The sequence below is a fragment of the Chelonoidis abingdonii genome, chromosome 8, assembly GCF_003597395.2.
Source record: "Chelonoidis abingdonii isolate Lonesome George chromosome 8, CheloAbing_2.0, whole genome shotgun sequence".
NCBI classification, from domain to species: domain Eukaryota; kingdom Metazoa; phylum Chordata; order Testudines; family Testudinidae; genus Chelonoidis; species Chelonoidis abingdonii.
Window position 1 is genome coordinate 52,276,980 of NC_133776.1, and position 24,645 is coordinate 52,301,624.

The 24,645-nt window shown below is 42.8% G+C and overlaps 1 protein-coding gene across 2 annotated transcripts in view; it reads left to right on the forward strand.

Annotated features, from left to right (window-relative positions):
• The window catches only part of UBE2G2 (ubiquitin conjugating enzyme E2 G2), a 127,799-nt gene that overhangs the window by 98,527 nt on the left and 4,627 nt on the right, over positions 1-24,645 (forward strand). The window contains exons 3-6 of one of the 2 annotated variants that reach the window (XM_032772468.2): positions 6,264-6,299; positions 6,411-6,456; positions 21,530-21,648; positions 23,835-23,975. In XM_032772468.2, coding sequence (XP_032628359.1) covers positions 6,264-6,299; positions 6,411-6,456; positions 21,530-21,648; positions 23,835-23,975 — 342 coding nt within the window. The remainder of the gene's footprint in view (positions 1-6,263; positions 6,300-6,410; positions 6,457-21,529; positions 21,649-23,834; positions 23,976-24,645) is intronic. The other variant, XM_075068612.1, reaches the window with a different exon arrangement.

The following is a 24,645-nucleotide window of genomic DNA, read 5'->3' on the forward strand; positions in this document are numbered from 1 at the left end:
GGAGACGGGTTCAGGGGACAAGGAGTTGGGGGTTGGATGGGGGGGGGCATCGGGGCGGGCGGGCCGGGCGGAGCGTTCGAGGGGGGAGTTGGTGCGGGAAGTGGGAGGGTCAGATAGGGGGGCGGGGCATTCAGGCTGTTTTGGTGGCACGACCTTCCCTACTGGGCCCTCCATACGGTTTTGTAGCCCCAAAAAGTTTGCCACCCCTGGTCCTATTAGGATAAGGAAAAATTAGACATTTATTATGGCAAGTAACATCTACGTTACATTAGACAGGATTAAAAAAAAAAAAATTAGAAGAGATATAATCCTTTATGCTTCAGGCAATAAGCCAACTTCATTTCAGTTTGCCACATTATTGCACTTCTTGTCTTAAACTTGGAAAGAGTCCCATCTGGAGCAAAACAGGAGAAAATCCAGCATTGCCTGGACAGTTGTGATTAAGCTGCTACTGCTCATTAAATAGGGAGAGACGTGTTAAAAATGTTAGATGATGCATCAGAAAACATTAAGCCTTACCCCCAAGTAGGTTAAATGGATTCACTTACCACAGAGGAACTGTAATAAATAGCATGGTGAGTATTCAGATGGAGAAATGTTTCTGCCATCTTCTAGTGGAGGCTCATATGTAGCAGAGTGGATTTGATTGAAACTTCAAATTTGATTTAAATCACTACTCAGGAGACTCGATTTACTCAGGATTTTAACGTAAAAGTGCATTCTTGTTGTTTGTTTCTAACCTTTATACATATTCTCACAACTCCAGAGATAGATGTAGGGTTCATTTAGAATGATTATATTTGGAAAACTTTCAGATTAGTTTTACAGCTATATCGGAAAATGAATGATTGTTTAGCTTATTTCATTTGCCAAAGTTAATTGAAGCAGATATTTATGAAGTCATTTGAGAGTAACTATCTCAGTTCAACAGATTAATCATTATATTTGGAGGAGTTTCTTACCTGTTGTATTAGGAGAAGAACATCCACCAGACAGACATTTAAATTGTTTTATTTAACTAAAAACAACAACAACATTATGTATTCTGGATTTTTTCTTTCTTCTTTAACAAACAGCATCATGAATTTTTTAATTTAGTTAAACCTTCAAGTTTTAAAATCAGGTTGTTTTTGTTAAAATTGGTTTTTTAACTAGAATAGTTAAATTTAGAAAACAAACAAAAAATTAAATTGACTGTTGTCAGCCAGGTCAACACGAGAACTTAACAATATTGGCTTCTGCAGCTAACTCAGCCATCTTCATCTTCATTTCTGTTGTTCATATCTGGAACAGAAAAACAAACTTCCTGCTTTTCAGATCCAAACAATTTCTCTTTGGAGATGAATTTAGTCCAAGGGAAGAAAATATTTCTACATCTGGTAGAAGAGGCTACTGCCGGGTTATAAAGCCGAGATTATCACTTCACAGTCTCGAAGCAAGCTGCTTCAAGTGCTTAAGTGACTTCTAGCAGTTCGCTGATGTGACTTTCTTTAAAATATCATCAGCAAACATATATTTCTTGAATGGTTCACCCGTAGCCTGAAGTTTATTATAATTGGCATTATGGAGGGATGATTGCTGGATGTCCATGTCATAGCCAACTCCTCTTCTTCAGCAGTTAAGGTTTGACCCTGGTACCAAGTATTGAGAATGTTTGCTGGAAAATGAGCTGGAGATCGTGCTTGTCCCATTTGTTTTTTTAATGCTTGTAATTTAACTGTCAATGGATGTTTCTCTTTTTAAGATTTCACTCAGTTCCTTCCAAATTTCAACAGCATCAGCAATAAAACAACAATTTCCCTGCATTTTGTTCAAGGCTACAGAAATAGTCTTCAGGGTACTCAGCATGTGTTCAATATTTCTCTTAAGCCCAATGTTGAGAACTTTTGCTCGGACAGTGCTATGTATTTTTTTCATAATTTTGTTCACAAACTGATATCGGATTAGGCCAGTTCTTGATTTAGTGCTCAAAACAATCCACTACTAAGTTCCATCACAGGTCTTGTGGGAGAGTTAGCTTGGTTCCTTCCATTTGTTTCAGAGCAGCTGCTGCTAAGTGATTGTTACAGAGGTATTTTGCAATTTCAACAACATTAGCTTTTATTTCTGGAACACTGAAGCCTTTGGCTAGGAGGTACACCAAATGAGTACTGCAACCGTATGTTATTAGCTTGGGACTCTCTTCTAAATTTCTTCTCATCTTGAATACATTTGCAGCATTGTCTGTGACTAAGCTGAGTACTAGACATTTGAATTTTTTTTCAGTTTGTTACAGCTTTTACTGCTACTTCTTGTAAGTATTCTGCTGTGTGTGCATTTCCTGATATGTCAGTTGTTTCTGTAAGGAAGACATTCCCTTCTTCTGTTGTCACACAAGCACATAAAACAGGATCATTGTGGACATTGCTCCACCCATCAAGACTCAGGTTAACAATTTTTCCCTCTAGGCCTTTTGCACACTGCTCAATTTCTCTTCCATACACTTTATCCAGCAATTTGCCTGCAACATCTGCTCTGTTGGGTGTACTGTATCCTGGTTTTAATGACTGAACCATGTTAATGAAGTGTAGGTTCACAATCATACAGAAAGGAGAGTTTGTTGCATAAACAAACGGGGCAGTTTTTCATCAGTTACCTCTTTTTGTAATCTGCTGGTTCTCATCACAAACTTGTTTCTGGATGATGGAGATTTTTTTTTTATTTTGAGAACTGCAAAACTAAGCATCTTTGTTGGTATCTTCTACACTGAGCACTGAATCCCACTGGGTTAATAAAAAGATTAACCTAAATAATCTATACAGAAGCCCCAGAAACCCCATAAAATGGGGTCCCTAATCTGTGAACTATTGGAACTCATTTACAAAACTTTTCTTAAACATTACATGACTATTGTCTCATACTATAGAATTAGAATTTATATTCCCTATTCCATGATGAGATATCTTTAAGCTATAATGTGGCTTAATTAAAACTACCTTAAGATAGGTTTTTTCTCAAAAAGCATTTTATCAAAAAAAATCCGGTTTAAAAAAATTTTTTTTTGATTAAAAAAAAAAAAGTAATTGATTTGTATAATAATGAATAATATTTACTATATAACAGCTAAGTATCCTCATCCATAGATCTCACTGCTTTGCAAAGGAAAGTAAGCATCATTGTCCCTGTTTTACATATGGGGAAACTGACGGAGGGAGAGACTTGCCCAAAGTCACAGAATAGGGCTACAACAATACTGAATACAATAATAGGGAAATGGCAGAGTCGGAAGTAGAATCTCAGACCAGAGTCCTATCATTTACCTGCACCAAGGGGAGAAGATATATTTCCCAAGTAGTTTGTCTTTAATAGTTTTGCATACCTTCAAATTAACTGGTAAGTGTGTTATAAAGTTTTCAGAAGGTGTATTGTTCAGCAGATCATTTAAGAACATAATCAGGCTTGATTAAAATGCAGATTCTTGGTATGTTTACACACTCGTTATAGTTAAATCAGGGTTTATTTGGACCATAACTATTTTATACCTAATAAAATAAACCTTTTCTAAAAACGTGGGCATCCCCAACATGCATATTAGGGGTCATTGTGTGCACCATAAATGTTCAGTGGAGACACTGTACTTGCATATGAATAGCTCTTAAATGGGATGGTTAATTCATTCAAGCTTAAAAACAAATCAGAAAATCTTAACTCTTAACACAAAACGTAAAAGAGTGCATAAATAACTCCAGGGATTAGTAATGGGTTATGGAGCCTTCTGCCTCTGGCTGCAGTGGGTAGTGATAAGAGAAAAATAAAAAAAAATATGGGCTTGTGTTTTTTACAAAACCTGCATTTGGGATCTTGTTCAAGCTGTGTGCTTTTTAAAATCACGTACTTTTGATTGCTATCTTGCTTTTTAGTCCACTTCTGTTCTGATGTAATTTTAACAGCTAATGCTTCACAAGCTAACATTAGAAGAGCCATACAGGGTCAGCCCAATAGTCCATCTAGCCCAGTATCCTGTCTTCTGACAGTGTCCAATGCCAGGTACTTAAGAGGGAATTAACAGCACAGGTAATCATCAAGTGATCCTTCTCCTATCAGCCATTCCCAGCTTCTGGCAAACAGGCTAGGGACACCCTCCCTACCCATCCCGGCTAATAGCCATTGATGGACCTATCCTCCAAGAACGTATCTAGTTCTTTTTTTTAACCCTGTTATAGTCTTGGCCTTCACAACATCTTCTGGCAAAGAGTTCCATAGGTTAACAGTGAGTTGTGTGAAGAAGTACTTTTTTGTTTATTTTAATCCTGCTGCCTATTAATTTCATTTGGTGACCCCTAGTTCTTGTATTATTAGGAGTAAATAGCACTTCCTTATTTACTTTATCCACACCAGTCATAATTTTATAGCCCTCTATCATATCCCCCCTTAGTCATCTTTTTTCCAAGCTGAAAAGCCCCAGTCTTATTAATCTCTCCTCATATGGAAGCTGTTGTATACTCCTAATCACATTTGTTGCCCTTTTCTGTACCTTTTCCAATTTTTTTGAGATGGGGCGACCAGATCTGCACTCAGTATTCAAGATGTGGGCATACCATGGATTTATATAGAGGCAATATGATATTTGCTAGAGATTAATGCCGTATAGCATTTGAAAGCTGGGATTCCCAAATGGCCTTTAAATGGTATAAACTCTAGCAGTATGAGAGAGAATCCTGGAAGTGCAAAAGGGGGGTACCCCCTCCCCCACAAATAATCAACAGAAAATGGCTGTCAGAAAGATGTGAGTTCAAGATCCTGTAGCTTTCCTCCTTGAGGACTTGGTAGGCCTAACCCCACATAGCTGCGTTGTGCTTGCTGCCCTAATACGGTGCACATCCATTTCTGTTGCGAGGAGGAGGGACAGAGCCTAGCCAGATGAGGTGAAGGGTTGAGTCTGCATCTTCATAAATACTTTATTTTGTCCCATAGGATTTCACCCACACTGTCCCCAGTACCTTGTGTTGGTATAGGTTTCTTTGGGGTAGGAGTGCTATACAGAGCATCCTTCACAACTCCTTTCATAGCTATTAACTCCTAACTAGGCCCTGACTGAGCAACAGAAGTCTCATTCGCCTCTGTTAGCACAGAGACTGAGATCTGAACACTGCTCTCCCTTCCAGAAGTGGAAAATCCCACCTAGAAGGATGCATGTAATTGTGGGAAATGTCAAAAGTATTCTGATGTTGAGTTGATAGGCTCAGAGCTCCCACACGCCATGTATAATGCCATACGTTGGTGATGTCATTTACCAGCTTGACATTGAACTGTACTTGGCAAGACAAAGGAAAAATAATTATTTGAACCCCTTGGCTTGATTCTTCCCCTTTGAATCCTATTCCTTAATGGCTTTCATTGTATTGTTTTTTATGCAGAGAGCTGGCAGGCTAGAGAGCCTCTTTTGTAAATTCGTCTTCCAGGTGTACCACAGGGCTAAAATAATTTGAAAGACCGTGTGTTTCAGTGTATTCATAAGCTTTTCAACTCAAATCAGGATCACTCGCTACGAAGTTTTTATTCTGATCAGAAATTACCATATATTAGCCCGTTTGTTTATAAGCCGACCCTCCCCCCCAAGATGGTTAGGTAAAAAATAGCAAAAACTGTATGACCTTTTCATAAGCTGACCCTATATTTCAGGGGGTGGCAAACTTTGGCTCCTGGCCCATTAGGGTAAGCCTCTAGCGGATCTGGACATTTTGTTTACCTGGAGCGTTCGCAGGCACGGAGCCCCTCAGCTCCCAGTGGCAGTGGTTTGCCATTCTCAACCAATGGGAGCTGCAGGAAGGAGTAAAGTCTTTCCCTGTTCATTGAACTTTGGTAGCTCTGTGTGCTGATTCAGAATATCCCACCCTCAAAAAGGGTGTATGTTTTCTGTGTTTGTGTGGAGCAGTGGTTTTTCCCCTTAAGTTCAAATTGTTGTGTATTGGGCTTTCAGGAAAAGTTTTAAAGACAGGTTGGCTAGAAAGTCACTGATTGTGTTAGTTCATGAAGTGGTTTAGTTCTGTGAGCTCAGTGTGTTGGTATTTCTTCTCTGGAAGGCTCAACTGATGAGGAAAGTAGACAACCAGTAGGAGGAATTGGAACATTCCCAAGTTTTTCCTGATGTCTGATTGGCTGTTACTGCTTGTCAGGAATTATAGTAATCCAGTTGATAGGTTAAATGTCTTATTCTTTGAATTTTCATTTATATAAAGAAACTACTGTATCAATAACAATCTTCTTTTAATTCTGAATTTTAGAGTTAACTCTGAATCCACCAGAAGGAATAGTAGCAGGTAAGGAGCTATATTGAATTCATGTGATGTAGGTATGTGGCATTGACTGTTGTTCGTAAAGCAATGATGTATCTTTTTTTTTTTTTTTTTTTTTTTTTTTTTTTTAAATAGGGCCTATGAATGAAGAAAACTTCTTTGAATGGGAAGCCTTGATCATGTGAGTTGATACTCCTTTGGAGCTAAACTTCATCTTACATTTAACTTTTTGGACTAGCTTGTCATAAAGGAGAGCATTAATACAGAAAATCTTAATTCAGTCTGTATATTCTTGTGTAAAAGAGAACACCATGCAATCTGCCCAGTCTGTATTCACAGGGGGAAGTTGGGAGCCTCTCCGCCATCAGTCCATGATGTGAATTTGAAAACAGAACACTTGCATTTGAATCATCTTATGCTTTGAGTCATATTGTTGAAGGAATAATAAAAGTTTGTGATGCTGGCCCAGTGAAGTAGTGTGCTGAGTGTAGTGGCATACCCCAGGGATCACTGCTGGCTTCACATCGACTTAATGTGTACATAAATAACTTGGAAAACAGAATGTGCAGGTAACTAAATTCAACAAAACAGGAACAGATTTCTCACAGTATAAGCAGAAGAAAACAGACAGTTTGCCAGTGTTACATCTGTTTTCCTTTCATCTCCAAAATTAACTTGCTTTTTGCCCCCTTCAGCACTTAACCAAAGTGCTAGAATGATCTGGCAAGCTCCACATTTACTGTTACGGAGTGTGAAGAAGAACCTAAAGGGGCCTTAAAACTCTGGTCAAGCTAGTAGGCCTAAAGTATTGGCCAGGTATGTTTCTGTGTATAAGGGGCCGAATGGAAAGTCCCCAGAACAGAAAAATGGCTTTCTGTGTATAAGGGGCATAAGGGGGTGGAACAATGTGCAGTAGCCAAGCTTAAGAAATATATAACTGCAGTAGTACTGTTAGAAAAGTCAAACTGCAAAAAAACCAGACTAAATAACAACAGGAAAGGCCAAATAAGGAAATATGATTATTCTTTTTGCTTTTAAGCTGTATTGATTTTGCAATGTATTCCAAATAAGGTAATTAAGACAAAAGCATGTGTAATTTGTTTGTGGTTTTAAGCTTTAAAAGCTTGTGTGTTCCTTGAATCGAGGGGGCAGCTCCGATAGCTGTCACCCCCTGCGCACTTGTATTCAATAAAGGAAGCCTCAGGCTTGTTCTGATCCAAACACAACGCATGGTCGCTTTTCCACAACAGGAGCATACAGGATCCATAGGAATTGTCTGTAGAATATATAGATGTTTACTTAGGGCATGTCTACACTTGCTATTTAAAGGAGAAAAAGTTTCACCGCAAAAAGAAAACCACCTCCACGAGAGGCATACAGCTCTTACTGGTGATGCTTTTGCGGTGATGTGCAAGTGAAGACATGTTCTTCCTGTTTATACCGCTTTTAGCCTCCAGAGGATATCCCACAATGCCTAAGTGACCACTCTGGCCAGTAGCACTGCTGTTCTGATGCCAGGTAAACAGATATCCACCCCTCCCTCTGTAAAGCCCCGGCAACTTTGAAACTCCCCTTCCTGTTTTCATGGCAAGTGCTCACTTATCTGGCCAGGTGACAATGTCTGCTGCCTGAGCAAAGGGTCCCCTGCATAGAGCAATGCTGAGCTATTGGAGCTTATCAGTGTTTGGGGAGAGGAGGCTGTGCAGGGACCCAGGATGCCATGCATCACCCCCCTCTTCCCACAAGGCCCATTGTCAAACTGGAGAGAGCTGTACTGTGGGATAGCTGCCCTACAGCACTGCTCTCATCAGGAATGGAAGTGCTGCTAATGTAAACATTCTCTGATGCCTGAAGAATTAAGTGAGTACACAAACCAGCGCTTTACTTTCACCGGTGAAACTTACAGCGCAAAAACTCTGCAAGTGTAGACATACCCTTAGCTTTCTGGGAGGTGCTCAAACAATATGGGAGTAGGCATGGTGTAATCAACACCTTCAACTTTATCCAGAAGTCAGTGGGTAGCCCATGAAGCTCGCATGGCACTGTTGTAATATGCTGCATGTGGAAAGCTGCTCTGTAGGCAGGCTACCTTGTCTAGCAATGGCTGCGGTCTTGGGATGGTATGCAGGTGTAGTCTGTGCAGAACATGTTGTAATAGTCCAATCTCGAGTTGATAAAGGATTGGCTAGGCATAGTGAGGCCTTACATCTGAAAGGAAACGATGCACTTTCTTGCCAGTCATGTGAGAGGTTTATAACTTTTAACTCCCTTGTGGTGTAACTAGGGATGTAAATATCGGTTTTAAAAAGTTAACTGTTAACCGTTAACTGAGGTCGTGCAGGGGGTGACTTCCCTTTCCCCTACCTTAATCATAGCCAAGAGGGCCAGGTAATCCTGAATGGCAGTGTACCTTGACAGCATTGGAGGAGAGGGTGTGTAGCAGGCCACTCCCCCATCTAGACACGTAATAGTAAGATGAGAGCTCTGGACTTTCAGGGAGAGATGTCCTGCATGGAGAATAGTGATATGAAACTTACCTAAAATGCATCTTTTTACCAGTGAACCGTGTTCTGGGTTGGTAATACAGTGAGGCAAACTCTTCCTAACAAAAAGTTTACATGCTCTGAAAGAGTCCGTGTAGAAGTTCTACCTTTTGCCAGCATTGTTGGATGCCTTTTAGGTACGTGTAACATCCGCTGGCATTAGGCAGCAAAAATAACTCCTGGGTGTGCGACGTTTCAAACGGTCATGCTTTCCAGTATTGCGTGCACACGGGCTGAAAGTTCTCTAACAGTGCAGCTTTTAACTTCCATGTGGCCCCTCTAAAGGGCCAAACAAACTCCCAGATAAACTTCATTCAGCTATAAATAAATAGGTATCAATCTCAAACTGGGATGGGCATGCACTATAGGGTGACCAGATGTTCAGATTTTATAGGTACAGTCCCAAATTTTGGGTCTTTTTTCTTATATAAGCTCCTATTAGCCCCCCACCTCCATCCCGATTTTTCATATTTGCTATCTGGTCACCCTAATGCACTAGTTATAAAAACTAAGGTGATGGTGTTGAGTGGTGGAATTGTAGGCTTTGCAAGCATCCTGATGCCGATTCACCATCCCTGCCAACCAGCCTTTACAAAGATACACTTACAGCATGACTTAAACTTTTAAAACATTGAAATTGTTGACATCAGATGAAAACACAATACTCTCTGTTACCGTGGATGTAAGAACTTACGTAGCCTGGTTTGGTGACTGGAGCACTTGAGATCTGCAGCCCCTCTATAGTGTAGAATGGGTGAAGGTGATATTTTTAATTAAAGAATGAGATCTCTGACTTTTTCTGGAAGGAGAAAAATATTGGTTTGAAGTGATCCAACAATTAGTACTCCCTGTCTTAATACAATATCAGTGGGAGTTGTGGATCCTCTATGTCTCTGAAAATAAGATAATTGGATTTCTAAATATGCATTCATTGCGTAATTTTTAGGCATCCAAATCCGAAATGTTGACCATAATTCTTTATGCAGTGTCTGCTAGTTGGAAATGTGGTAATCAGCATTCTTAGAAGTATGATCTCTGTAGTTGTGAAAGGTGAGCACACACTAAGTAGTATTCTGTAAACAGTGTGATGTTCTGGTTGACTTTAGAAATCTCCTAGGGTTTGACAAACTCCTTGGAGTGAGCATGTACTGATAACTCATTTTCTCTCCTAAATAGTGAGAGCCGTCATGGAGGAGAAACTTGAAAGTGTATTGTTAGGTATAAAATATTTTTGTTTCCCTTGTCGCTGTAAGGCTGATGTAAATAACCAGGACTTCTTGCTGGCACTGAAAATAAACACCCTTTAAAATGCAAACTCTCAAGTACGTTTAGCTTGTGGTCTTTCTGTCAGTGCAAATTAAGCGTTATTACTGTTAAATTTATTGGTTTGGTGTGCAATACTAAAATTGCATTTTAACACTTGACAGATTTTGAAGCTGAATTGCAATAGAAGCAGAGATTCAGGTACCTTAGTCCTCAGAACTGTTTATTATAAATAAAGGTGATAAAATCTTATACAATGTTTTAATTACTTTTAAAATGAAAATTCAGTTACTACTTTATATTTGGATGTAAGCTTCCCCCTGTGTTGTGTGCAACCGCAAAATTGCAACTTTATGTTGATGCTGCATGCCGTCCAAGAAACTAAACAGACAATGAAGTGCCACTAATTAGTCTAGCCCTGTCCATGAGGGAAACAATGCAAAAAGTAAACGAGCAGCATAAATGGTGAAATGGCAAACAGGAGGCTTGACATTTTTTCATTTTGACTAATCTAAGGGGCCTTCTGTATCACTTGTGAAGGACCCATCAAGTATGTCCTTTTATAAGTACAAGAATTACAGCCAGTTAAAGTAATAGGGAGATGTGTAAGTGGGAACACTTGTTTCTCTTCTAGAAGGCAAGGACAATTATTTTTAAAATGCTGAATTCTTTCAACAATGTGTTTACACAATGCAGCACTGCTGTAATAGTTAAGTTAAAGATCTTATTGATTTGAACTTCCCAAGTAGCTATTTTTCAGTTCCTTAAAGCCATGTGTGTTTACCTATCCCAGACGATTGTGTTAAGACGTGTCTTTCTAATACACACAAGTGTGTGAAACTGATCAGAGTGCACTTCTGTGGTGCTATTGTGACACTTGAATGTGGCTGAATTAATGGATGTCTGCAGATTGGATCTTTAGAAAAGGGGTGATTGGTTCACACAACATAGTAATAAATTGTTCCAAAATGTCAAAGGATTTAATCAAAATACTGGATGATACCTTAACACTGTGTGGGGTCCAAGAAATTATTGTGAAAGTTCATGAATTTAATATTAAACATTTCAGGGCCTTTTTAGTTTTCTGCCTTATAAACTTCAAAAGCAGTATATACCAAGAAAACTTATGCTTATGTTAAAGAAATAGCTTAGCCCACCAAAATGATACAGAAACACTCATTAAGAACTTTGTTAGACTAAAGATTGCTTTTTAAAATGTAAACAATGTGAATTTAAGCCAATTTTTCAAAAATCTGTCTTGAAAAGTAATTAGATCTGTGTTTAGACTTAGAACGTTTGTTTGGAGCAGGGATTTTTTTTAGCATGGAATTCCCCTTTATCAGGATCTGATGAGGTTGTAGTTTTTGGTCATTTTCCAGCTGTCACAAATACAAAAGAAGCCGTTGACAAATGTCCATAATCAGTGATTACGGAATTACCTATCCTCTCATCAGTTTGTTTCACCCTACTATTTTGGCAGACACCTGGATGATGGTTTTCACTCCATAGTGTTGCTCCTTCCACCATAAATAGCATCTTATTGATGGACTCCAGAGTTTCTAGGCTCATGTTGTATATTAAACCAACAGTGCATCTCTTCCACTGTACACACACAACCCAAAAGAAAAATATTTCCATTGATGATGAAAATGTAGAGAGAGCATTTTTCTTATTTTGGCTACTTGAGAACTTAAGAGTTTGATTTAAGGATCTTTACTTTGTATATTTTGACATGTGATGTTGACAGTTTGGGTTTGAATGGTTAAAAAGCTTTAACTATTTGAATCTCAGCATCTACTATCATTAAATAAGTGCCTGACCTTCCCATAATTTCCAGCAATTGTGATGATATAAATCGATAAAAATGCTTAAAAATAAACACGTCAAATTTATATTTTAAAAATCAAATTCTGCAAAGTCTTTTTACCCTGTAGAGCAATAAGCACTACACCCCATATTGTCTTTCTCAGGAGCTTTTCATGCACTTGGCTCAGAATGGTAGATACAATAGAGCCCTAAATGTTAGAGCTCTAAGAACCTGTGAGCAGTTGCCCAATACCACCGTCTGTGATCTCTAACAAAGAAGAACTGAACTATTCAAGCACTTTAATTTATCAGTAAATCTTCTGAAGGATGGTGTAAAGCTGTGTGGTCTCATCTAGCCTCTCTTAGAACTGTTTGAAGTCAGTAGTAATGTCCTCTGGGTCCCAAATATCATAAATTTTGTTAGGAAGTTTAAACAGTAGGCACCAGTGATGCCGGGCAGAAGATGATCTGTTGTTTGGCTGCAGAGACAGCCATCTGAGGAGGACTGTGGCTGCTTGTGACATTCTATACCTTGGGGGAGCATACTGTAACCCCCATATTCCTCATTTTCTTATAATTGTGATCTTACATATAAAGCGTGCCTTGTAAGGTATCAGGGGAAAAGTTATGATCTGATGAAAGTCACTTCAATATCCATATATGTGTATCATTAATGCATATGAAGTTATGAGAATTAGGTTGTGTGGTGGTTATTAAAACATGCTGTAAGTTGGGGAGTCAGCCAGATATTAGCTCCCCAGAGGCAACAGCAAGGAAAGTAACCAATGCCCGGGGGGGGGGAGTGTGTCAAACACCGATCAACAGCCTTTGTCCAGCAAGGGAGCTACAATGCAATGACACCTGCATACAGCCACACCAGAGGAATTGCTCAACCTTGCCTGGAGAGACGCAGCAATGCCCCCAAGACATGTCTGGACTTGTGCTGCCCAAGCATGTGGACTGAGGGTATAAAACAGACAGAGTAGACACATACAGGGCCCTTCTCCTGCCCCCACCTTCGCTGCAAGCCACTAAGACACTGAGAAGAAGACAAGACTCCAACAGAGGATATCGGCCCAGGTTTAAGGAACAAACCTGTATATTAAGGACGGCAATATCCAGTGGGGTGAGAAAAACTGCTTAAATCTAGATGTTGCCCAGTCTAATAGGGCTGAGAGGTTAGACTGTGTGCTTATATTTTCTTTTCTTTTGGTAACCACTCTGACTTTTTGCCTATCACTTAATATCACTTAAAATCTATCTTTGTAGTTAATAAATCTATTTGTTTATTCTACCAGAAGCAGTGTGTTTGGTTTGAAGCGTGTCAGAGACTCCCCTTGGGATAACAAGCCTGGCACATACCAATTTCTTTGTTAAATTGACGAACTCATATAAGCTTGCAGTGTCCAACAGGCATAACTGGACACTGCAAGATGGAGGTTCCTAGGATTGTGTCTGGGACCGGAGATATTGGCTAGTGTCATTCAGTTGCACAATTCAAGGAGCAGCTTACATGCCAGAGGCTGTGCGTGAACAGCCCAGGAGTGGGGTTCTCACAGCAGAGCAGGGTAAGGCTGGCTTCCAGAGTCGAGGATTGGAGTGACCTAGGAGATCACCGGTCCAGGTAACACCCAGGGGAACGTCGCATTGCTAATACCATATTTCTAGAACTCTGCTTCCCTTAGTTATCTTGGTGGTGAACAGAGGAAAAATACTCCATTAAATGGAGTGGAAACAGTCATTTCCTCCTTCAGAAAAGCATACCTACAAAACTCCTTGCACAACACAGAGCCGGTGTTACCAGCTGCCTCATCACCAGCCATACATTCCTGAGCGAAGTTATTAACCACTGTGCTCTGCCAGCATCCTACCTGCCTCGCAGTCCGGGTTCAGACTGGGCACATCCCAGAGAGAGCTCTGGTGCACTAACAGACAGTCACCTCCTAACCATGGGCACTGGGCCTCTCTGCTGCCTTTGACTCAATGGACCTGAAGGTGCTAGTAACCCCCCTACCTGACACAGGAGGAGCAGATGTCCAAGTTCGACAGAAGCTCCAGTTGTTTCTCTCCAGCAGAACAGTAGTGGTGGTAACTCCTCCTCCTCTCTGAAGACCCTCACCTTTGGAGTCCCACAGGACCCAGACTTTTCCCATTCCTCCAGGATCTGCGTGAGACTGCTGGCGGAGAGAGCGAGATGCCATGGGCTCAGCTGCCTAAAGTGTAGTGATTGCACTCAACTCTAGATCTCGTTTTCAAATGATGCAGCTGCTGTCACTACTACTATGTCAGAATGCCTACATTAAATTAGCTCTTGGATGAAGAGCAGCTGGTGCAAGCTGAATCCAGGCAAGACTCAAGTGATGCTGGTCACAAGGAAGGAAACACTTCAGAGAACTGAGCAAGACTTTCTCTGCCTTCCATTGAAGGCTCACAGCTACCATTTGTCAAAGAGGTGTAGCCTCAGGGACCTATTCGACTTCCTGCTAAATCTGTATGACCAGGTACCATCAGTTTCCATGTATACCAATAGCTTCAGCCTTTCCTTCTGGATGAGGACCTGAACGTGGTGTTCCATTCATTTGTCTCCTGCAGGCTGGATTACTGTAACTCATTGTATGTAAACGTGAACACCATGCACAAGTTAGTACAGAAAGCATCTGCCCGCCTTCTCCAGGACTCAGGCTGCCATCCCATCAGGCACATGTTCACATCCCTTCACTGGTTCCTGGTCAGGTCCTGATACAAGTTTGCAGCCTTTGTGCTAATTTCAAAGCAATTAATGGATCAAGCCCCAGCTACGTGAAAGACGAGATTTTGATCTGTGAACCCCCATGACAGCTATGCTCTTCTAGGACAACGCAGATCACAAAGCTCAGGACCAAGCACAGAGAGTTGAGAACAAAGCATTCTCTGGTGAGTGGGTTCCGACAATGGAACAGTCTTCCAGAGAAGTTCAAGTGAATCCAGAGTCTGACCATCTTTAGGAAACATTGCAAAGCCTTCGTCTTTGAGAGAGCCTTTCCACCACAATACTCTTCCCTCTGCCCAATGGGAGGGGGGAAACCTACACCTAATACATCCCAAGACGTATTGCAAGAGCGTTACACCATTGACTCACATTTAGTTTGTGATCCACTGTAACCCCTCAGATCTCTTTCCGTAGTACTCCTTCCTAGGCAGTCATTTCCCATTTTGTATGTGTGCAACTGATTGTTCCTGCCTAAGTGGAGTACTTTGCATTTGTCCTGATCAAATTTCATCCTATTTACTTCAGACCATTTCTCCAGTTTGTCCAGATCATTTTGAATTTTAATCCTATCCTCCAAAGCACTTGCAGAGATTGCCAAGCAGGGAGGGTTTGCAAACTTTATAAGTGTACTCTTTATGCCATTACTGTATCTAAACCATTAATGAAAATATTGAACATACCTAGACCCAGGACTGATCCCTGTGGAATCCCACTTGATATGCCCTTCCAGCTTGACTGTGAACCACTGATAATGATTCTTTGGGAATGGTTTTCCAACCAGTTTGAACCCACCTTATAGTAGCTCCATCTAGGCTGTATTTCTGTTGTTTATGGGAAGGTCATGTGAAACAGTACCAAAAACCTTACTAAGATATACCACATCTACCGCTGCTGCACATGTGGATACGCATGCGCGCGCGCACACACACACACGCACACCTTGTTTTCCGGTCAAAAAAAGCTATTAGTTGGTTTGTTCTTGACAAATCCATGCTGACTATTACCTCTCGTCTTATTATTTGATAGGTATTTCCAAATTGATTGCTTGATTATTTGCTCCATGTAATTGTTTGTTCCGTAGCTGGATCTCCTCAAGCAGGAATGCTTCGTCCTGGGCCTTGTGATCTCCGTTGTTCCAGAGGAGCACTGCTTTCTGAGAAAGTTAAAGATGTGAGATTTGCATGATCAAAAGGTAGTTAGTTATTAGCCATGTTTCGTATGGCTGTGTTGAGGCTCTGTGCAGTATCACAACAGTTTAGCTTGAAGTGGTGAGTTCAAACTGAAACTACGGGGAGGCATATAGATGGGCAGAATGTAGTTCCCAGTGTGAACTTTGCTGAGGGGGACTCCAGGACTTATCTGTAGCAACATATCTTTTGTGATAGTTTGTTTTGCACTTCATTTGAAAGATGCCATTTCCAGCAGTTCCCTAACACTGGAGCATTAGATCCATACTGTACTGACTAGAAAGAAAGAGCACCAGTCGCTGTGGTGCCGTTATAGCTTCCGCGGTGTCAGGGTTTTTCCTGGAGGTGTCCAACTACTCTCCATACCCGACTGATTAGCATGGGAAGTCAGACAAGATCATAGCATAAGGTGTTGAAGCTTTAAATTTTGTGGAGTGCTGTGAGATCCTTTCCGTACCAGTTGGTGGGATTACCAAATGGCTGCTTAATTTTAGTGCTCTTGGCATACTACGTGAACTTAATTGGGATTCTGTCAAGTTGTTTAGGTCTAAAATTCACACCTTTCTCATGCATTTCATAGTAGAAAATCTCATCTTGGTTTCACTTCATGGTTTTCCTTTGAACTTGATCCCCGCAGCAGTGAATGACTAAAACAAGAACAATTGGCATGTTTAACAGAAGTCCTAAAAATGGGGCATATGATCATGCATTAGCATATCTGAGCAGAGAAAGCCCCAGGGTTGCATGTTGCTTTTAAAAGGGAATGAGAGGCACCAGAAACCTCACACGCTTTCAGGAATTTAATACATAAATGTATTTAAACTGTAACCAGAATAAATGTCAGCTCGTAGGGTTTATTGCTGAAGCACAGGACTGAATTACCCTGACTAACCATGAGAAAGGCAAGCATGACTGTGGTGTAATTTTGATTCTCGCTGGCTATTTATGCATTTCTCTGATCTTACAGTAATCTGAGGAGCAGAAAGCGCATGTCTAGTGTCTATATTCATTGTTCTCACTAACCTGTCCAGCCTTTTTAAATCGCCACACTTTTGAGGAGCAATCCTACTCAGTTCTTGTGGCTTGTAGACCTTGAACTTCAGTCTACAGGCCAACTAAGAGGGCAGAACAGCACCTGCGGGCTATAAAGAACAGGGAGAATCAGGTAAAGAAAGACACCCAGTGACTGACATCTCCAGGATCAGAGAGTTGGACCCAGAGGAGTGAAGGATGCTCTCTTGGCAGGGATGTTTCCTGCTAAATATGATCTCCAGGCACAAAGGCTGTGGAGGTTCCCACTGGGAAGAGGGGGGATGCACTCCAGGTAGAAGGGCTGGGCTGGCTGTCCTGAGATGAGAGTAGGAGAGGACTGTACCAGGCAGCTGGGGCCTGGTGGGAGATGCCCAGGCTGTATGTTGCATGTACTTGTTTGGACTATGCAGGGGGAATTCTGGACTGTGGTTGTGGGACTTTTTTTGTGAATTAGGTGCACAGGACTTCTATGATAAATTAACCCCACAAAGGCCATCTGCATTAAGAGAGGCTGTTTGGCGGGATTCTGAATGAGGAAACTGGGGCAGGTGCACCTGTCATGCCACGGCTTGTCGAAGCAGGGTCACCCTGTGACACTTCACTTGGTTATTTTGTGAACTAGATGCATATGAGAGAGAACACTTTCACAAGAGCTCTGATGTATGTAATTGCACGCAGTATTGTGTATGCCTTGGATATGTCACAGAACAAGAGTCTGAAAGCTGGGAGGTGTGGGGACCCCATATACAGCAATTATGCTTCCTGAAGTGTTTAGTATTTTGTCTCAAGTGGTAAGAAGTCCTGACATGTGGCTGTAGTTGATACTGACAGTTCGACTCTTGGTAGGTCAATTACATGAGTCTCCACCTAATCCCTACCTTATAAAATGATTTTTGAGCTGCTATATTTGACATCCCTGTGTATAGCACAAAGGTATCTTCAAAGAAGCAAAAGTGCCATACCTGCTGACTATTTCCCCTTGACATGCAGACACCCAAATCCTGGAACATGCCTTGGAGACAGATTGCGTAATTAGCGGGGTGTGTGGGTATAATTGAACAGAGTGTTGCGATCTTCCTAGTAATTTAATGTGCAAGCTTTGATATTCCCCTCCCTCCCAACCCCATGTTTGGTTTTAAGTGTATGGGAAGTGGGATAAGAGCAGGTTAACTGTTTGTGCTCTTTAGAAGAGCTCAGGAAGCATGTAATGGAAATCTGAGGTTTTCTACTAGACAAGGGTTTGGGTGCCTGCCTACTGATGACTGTCATAGCACAAGGCAGTTGCCGTGCCGAAGTGGGAAAGACTTCTGTTGATATATGGTTATCGCAAGGTGCCCAAGCTCCTGCACAAACCCACTGGTGACTAGATGAGGCATGGTAGCGGGTAACTGTTGCTGCTCTGGACAGCTTGTGTCTTGTAACTCCTTGTTTCCATCTGCTGCTATCAGTCTGCAGGCTGCTGCTACATTGTGGGGGCAGCTCTTACACCTCCTCCCGACTGGACCTGCCAGTCATGGCCCACAGAAAAGCTAGGGGAGGGGTTCTCAACGTTTTTCTTTCAGAGCCCCCCGCAACATGATAGAAAAACTCCACGGCCCACCTGTGCCCCCAACAACTGATTTTCTGCATATAAAAGCCAGGGCCGACGTTAGGGGTAGCAAGCAGGGCACCTGCCTGGGGCCCCAGGCCACAGCGGACCCTGTGATGCTAAGTTACTCAGGCTTTGACTTCAGCTGCAGATGGCAGAGCTCAGGGCTCTGGGCTTCAGCCCCATGTGGTGAGGCTTCAGCTTTCTGCCCTGGGCCCCAGCAAATCTAACACTGGCCCTGCTTGGAGGACCCCCTGAAACCTGCTGATGGCCTCCCAGAGGGCCCCAGACCACTCAGCTAGGGGATGTCAACAGGACTGAACTGCCAGTAGGAGAGGAGGGCCCCGGGGGAAGGGAACAAGGAAGTTGCAAGCCATGTCCATGAGGAACGGGACATGTTGCAGAGCAGCAACTGGGAAGAGAGGAACAGACTAAAACACTTATTGGGTATATACGGCTGAAATGACCCATTTCCCATTGTGACTTTTTCATGGCTGGAGTTGCTACAGGGATCTTATGTGACACTGAGGGCTAGTTGACACTAGAAGTGCTACAGCAGTGCAGCTGCACCGATGTAGCTGCGCCGCTCTAGCAGTCTGGTGAAGCTGCTGTATGCCAGTGAGAGGGAGAGCAGAAGAGTGCAAAGGACTGGGTTTTGAAGTGTCTAGCGAGGGAAATAGCATCAGCATCAGACATATTGAGTTTTTGCCATGTCGGCCCATCTGTGCATGTGCTGAGTGGTTTGACTGGGCAGGCTGTGCAATTAGACGTTCGTGGGAAGACTCTGGCTGAGCAGGTAAAAGGTTGATAACCCTGTGGCTTTTCCTCCACGTTGCTCCAGTCGCCTGCACCTCTGGCTGTACAGCTTGCTCCCGTGCTGTGCTGTCTTTGCGTGCGTGTGACCTGTTCAGAGGATTTAACTAGGCTTGTAGGACTAATTACTGCTGACTGTGTCTAGTGCCCTTACTGCTCCATTTATGGCCTAACATTTGGGGCTGTATACCGCTTGCACTAGGTGTTCTGATTCTTTCCCTTTCCTGCAGGCCTCCTTTGGGTGGGGTGCTTTCCGATATCTAGGTGGTCTGAAGGGCCCAGTGCTGGTTGGATGTTGGTATGGTATTAGTAGCTGGTAGTCTTTGGTCTGCCATTTTTAAGTTAAGTCAAACTCATCTGCCACCATCTGTGCTGCATAATGGAAAGCACAGAACTTTGCCGTACCTCTTTTCAGTCTGTCTGCCTCCTGTATGTCATTCCTGACAGTTGTATGTATCCCCTAAAACAAGGTCTCTGTTCTTGGTTTTCTTAGAGCAATGGTCTCCAACCTTTTTTACACCCAAAATTACTTTTTGAATTTAAGGGCAACCCAGGATCTCTCCATCACTCACTGTCTCTCCATCACTTACTCACTTTCACCGGGCTGGGGTAGAGGGTTGGGGTTCAGGAGCGGTTGCGAGCTATAGTCTGGGGCCGAGGGATTTGCAATGTGAGAGGGGGCTCTGGGATGAACCTGGGGCAGGAGGTTGAAGTGCAGGAGGAGGTGAGGGGTGCAAGCTCTGGGAGGGAGATCGGGTTCAGGAGGAGGCTCTGGGCTGGAGCATAGTGTTGTGGTGCAGGAGGGGGTTTGGGGTACTCACTGTGGGAGGGTGGTCAGGGCTGGGGCTTTGGGGTTCAGGAGGGGGTTTGGGGTGCTGGCTCCGGGAGAGGGGGTTGGGGTGTGGCCTCCCGCCATTCAGCACTTACCTCCGGCCGCTCCTGGTCCCTGCCTACCTTGGTCTCACACCACTCCTGGAAAGCGCCAGTGTGCCCCTTTGGGAAGTGGTGGGGGGGAGGGGGACGGGCAACACCTGGCTCCATACTCTTCCCCCTCTCTGCAGGCATCACCCCCGCAGCTCCCATTGGCCACAGCTCCCCATTCCCAGCCAATGGGAGCTGCGGGGGCGATGCTTAAAGGCAGGAGCAGCATGTGGAGGGAGACCTGTGCCAGCTGCTTCCAGGAGTGGCATGGGTCTGGGGCAGGCAGGGAGCTTGTCTTAGCAGCAGCCCCACTGCGCAGCTGGAGATTGCGATCGACTGGTTGGTGACTGCTGTCTTAGAGTAATCAAATGCCAGCAGTTCTCCACTCGTAAATATCCTAAAATAGCACACCCTTGGGTGTGCATTATAGAGGAAAGCTCAGGGAACAAATTTCAGTTCCCAGAGTCCACTTGGCTGTGTAAAGCTGTGTGAAGAGGACTGGAAGCCTAAGGAGAAATAACTTAACAGTGCCATTTTGATCACTTTTCCCGTGGTTGTAATGAGATGATGGTCACATGGGGCAAATCATGCCTTGTGTGCCGTGGTGGTGAGGAAGGGACCCAGTCTTTGAATGGGAACATTGCAAGCCTGTGTTTCGTACTTTGAGAAGACAAGCTCTGAACAGCAGTGACTGATGCTGGGAGTTGATGTCACCACCTTTCTCCTGAAATGTAAGCTTGAAAACAAATATCAGACTTTTCAGAACAAGTTTCAACAAGATCTTAGTCATTAGCCACAATTTTTAGTGGGGGATATTGGTGCTAATGCTGGCCAGGCCAGGCCAAGTCTGTCGGTCAAATGAACATTAGCATGTGTTGCACAAGAATAGTGCCCTGCACATTATAAGTAATTTGCTGCTACTGATGTGCCATCTTCTGAGATGCTTAACTTCTTTTATTGCAGTAGCAGCTGACAGCTCCATTCAGGTTCTGTGCCCTGCTGTGCTCAGTGTTCTGAACACACAGTAAGAGAGTCCCTGCCCCTAACCGCTTACAGTCTTTTACGAATAATCATTTTGTTATGCTCAGCTGCTGGGATCTTTTGTTTTTCTGACCCCTACCGTAACTGTAGTATTTGAATTTTCGTGGAATCTCAGGTGTGTGCATAATATTTTTCTTCACATTTTGGCTCTGATTGCAGGAGTACTGATAGGGCAATATACTTTTCTTTCCGATGTTCACAACATCCAGGTTAAATTGTATTTCTCTGATTAATCCTCTTAATAAATGACTATTGCAGAGAGAGTCATTTACACTGCAGTCAGGTACTTAATTTGTTTCATTTGTTTCTAGGGGCCCAGAGGATACCTGTTTTGAGTATGGTGTTTTCCCAGCTATCCTGAGCTTCCCTCTTGATTATCCTCTGAGTCCTCCAAAGATGAGGTTCACGTGTGAGATGTTTCATCCAAACAGTAAGTTTCATTCAACAGGTTTTTGGTTTTTTAAAGAGTTTATTTTCATATATAATTTTTTAAAGGGGCAACTATTGTAGCAGGACATCAGGTGTTCCCCCAAAGGCTGTTTTCTCTCATTTAACCTCAGATCTGAAGTGTGTGGTGGGAACTCTCCTAACCAGTGGACAGTTTTGTGTCTTTCTGGGACTGTCTTTTCTCCTCATCTAACTCTCTCTTATCGTGCTGTCTTGGTCATGGTACAGCAAGGGTCAGGACTCAAAAGTGAGTCTGTCTTGCGTGGGGATCATTGCAGGAACTCTTGCAGTTACACTACATCTGAATTCTCTTATGGTGTATGCCTTGTGGTGTATGGTCAGAAAAATAATGTGAATCTGGGGTAGATTCTTCTCTGCTGTTTTGTAACTTGAAAGTAGCTAATGTGAGGAATATTTTTAAGAGAAGAAAAAGTAGCATCTTAATGAGATTCCTGATGTGATGCTGCTGTGATGCCAGGTGCTCTGCTCAATAAGTGGCACAGCTCAGATTCTTGGATGTGAATTTCAGCAAAGGTTTTTTTAGACTTAGTGTTACAGTGTACAGTTTAAAAGATTGGAGTATCGCAACAGGCCCGTGGCATTCTGCACAGAGCTATTGGTTACTGATTTAATTAGTTATTAAAGCAACACACAAAACGTGTGAACCTTTTATTATAACTCAAATTATGTGCCCGGACCCATCTTCTGATTCATTAAAGTCTGACAACACTAGAGGGAAAACTCTGGTCTCACCTGTCCCGCATGTTTCCCACCCCTAGTACACAAGCTCTGGAATGTCAACCACTTTAAGTTCTGGCTAAGATTTAGGTACCTATTTAATCCATATTTCATGTCAAGCCATTGAATTTGTGCAGCTACTGATCGTTCACCTACTCTGCCCTTCCTGCACATTATGGTATATTATTACATCAGCAAGAGGGGTAGTTTAATCCACCCAGCTCCCATTGCCCTTATCTCTGCCTGACTGTTAAGGTTCTTGACAATCACCATGCCTGTCACCATGGGAACTGATCTCCCAGTTGACTCCTGTACAGATCCAACCTTAATGTAAGGAAAGTTCTGCAGGGACTGAAGTTTTCAAGAAGCCTGGGTAACTTAGCTGTATATTATCCATTAACTTTATAGGGCTAAAATTTCCTACGCTGTGTTGAAAATCCAGCAAGTCAGCGTAGCAGTGACCAGCAGAGGGTGGAGTTCTTGGGGTGTCAGAGTATCTTGTATCCAGTTGCAGGGAGACTGGCAGAGTATTATGGGCATTGGGGTGAGATCCACTCTAATAGCTCCATCTCTGTTCCAGAAGGAGTATGTTAATTAAACTTACAGGTGAGAGTAATTTGGAATGGGTGCAAGGACAGGGCGAAAGGCTGTAGGGAGGCTAGAAACATGAACAGAAAATAACGAATTGTGATTCACTTTGGAAACTACAGGGTAACAATTTTCTGGCAGTACAGTAATCCATATTGCAGAGTCACTGGGGCCTGGTCTACACTTTGGGGGGTGGTGTCTATGTAAGATACGCAACTTTAGCTATGGGAATACCGTAGCTGAAGTCGACATATCTTATTTCAACTCACCTCCCATCCTTACAGTGCAGGATCGACGGCCACAGCTCCCCCATCGACTCCACTAGCACCACTCGCTCTGGTGAAGTTCTAGAGTCTACAGGAACGTGTTCAGAGATTGATATATCGCGTCTAGACAAGATCTGATATATCAATCCCCGATAAATCAATTGCTACCCATCGATCCGGCAGGTAGTCTGGACGTACTCTGGGAGAGAGAAGCTTGGGCAGTAGCAATGCTGAAAAATGTTTGGCTCTAATTTGCTGCCTACTTTCACTATAGAGTATTATTTTTTCTCCTGTGCATGAGATCTGATTTTTACAGCCTACCTCTGTGACCTGGGCTACAATGGTGGTAAAGTTAGTTTCTCCCTTCCTAGTTCAGGGAAGATAACAAAACACCCATAACTTGTCCTGTTGCCTTCTGAAGGGAAAGTGTCCCCTTGGGTTCAGGAGCAGCTGTATGGAGGCAAGGGCTGAGCAAGTCTGGTCATCTCTGCACATAAATCATCGCTGGGCTGAGGAGCCCAAAGGGGCAAATGTATCATTTATAAAAAGCTTTTCATCTCCTCTGCTTCCTCTTCAGTTTACCCTGATGGGCGAGTTTGCATTTCCATTCTGCATGCTCCAGGGGATGATCCCATGGGGTACGAGAGCAGCGCTGAGCGGTGGAGCCCAGTGCAGAGCGTGGAGAAGATCCTCCTGTCAGTGGTTAGCATGTTAGCAGGTAAGGATTAGTGCCTCATCTGGAGTTGCTCAGCTTGGATAGCGTTTCTGAAGCATGGTTAATGTATTTACTTTGATATTTGTCTTTGTTAGGCAGTCAAAGGTCCCAGACCTTGTTCTGCAACAGCAAGATTTTTCAGGGCCATAACAGCCACTTACTGCTTTATTAATGTACCAGTACCCTAAAAATACCTGGACTAGATCAGGAAATTGGTGGCTCCAGGTTTGCGTGCAACCTCACACTGCTTCTCTCCAGGCCAGTGGCACCGCCATGGAGATCTGTGAGACCCAGTTAGTGCTCTCTGCTATTGCGTGTGAAATCTGGGTTGAGTTTTTGCTTCTCACTCTGATAGGTCACCTAAGAGGTCAGTGTTTCAGGGACATCCCTGCAAGCCCTGTAGTTAATGTAATAATAATTCACACAGACTTCTACCCTGGAGATAAGTTTCTAAAGTTTGGCCATCTAATAACTGGAGAAGATAGAAACATGTCCCTTGAATAATTTGATACTGAGTGATTAAAAATATAATTTAGGTGCTTAAACGCTGCTATGATGAAGGCTGACTAAGAACCTAGAGAAGTATTCTGGATGTATAGACTCAGGGAAGAAATACTACAGTCGACCAAAATCACAGCGTGACCATCAAGATGTAAAATCCAAGGTTTTAGGA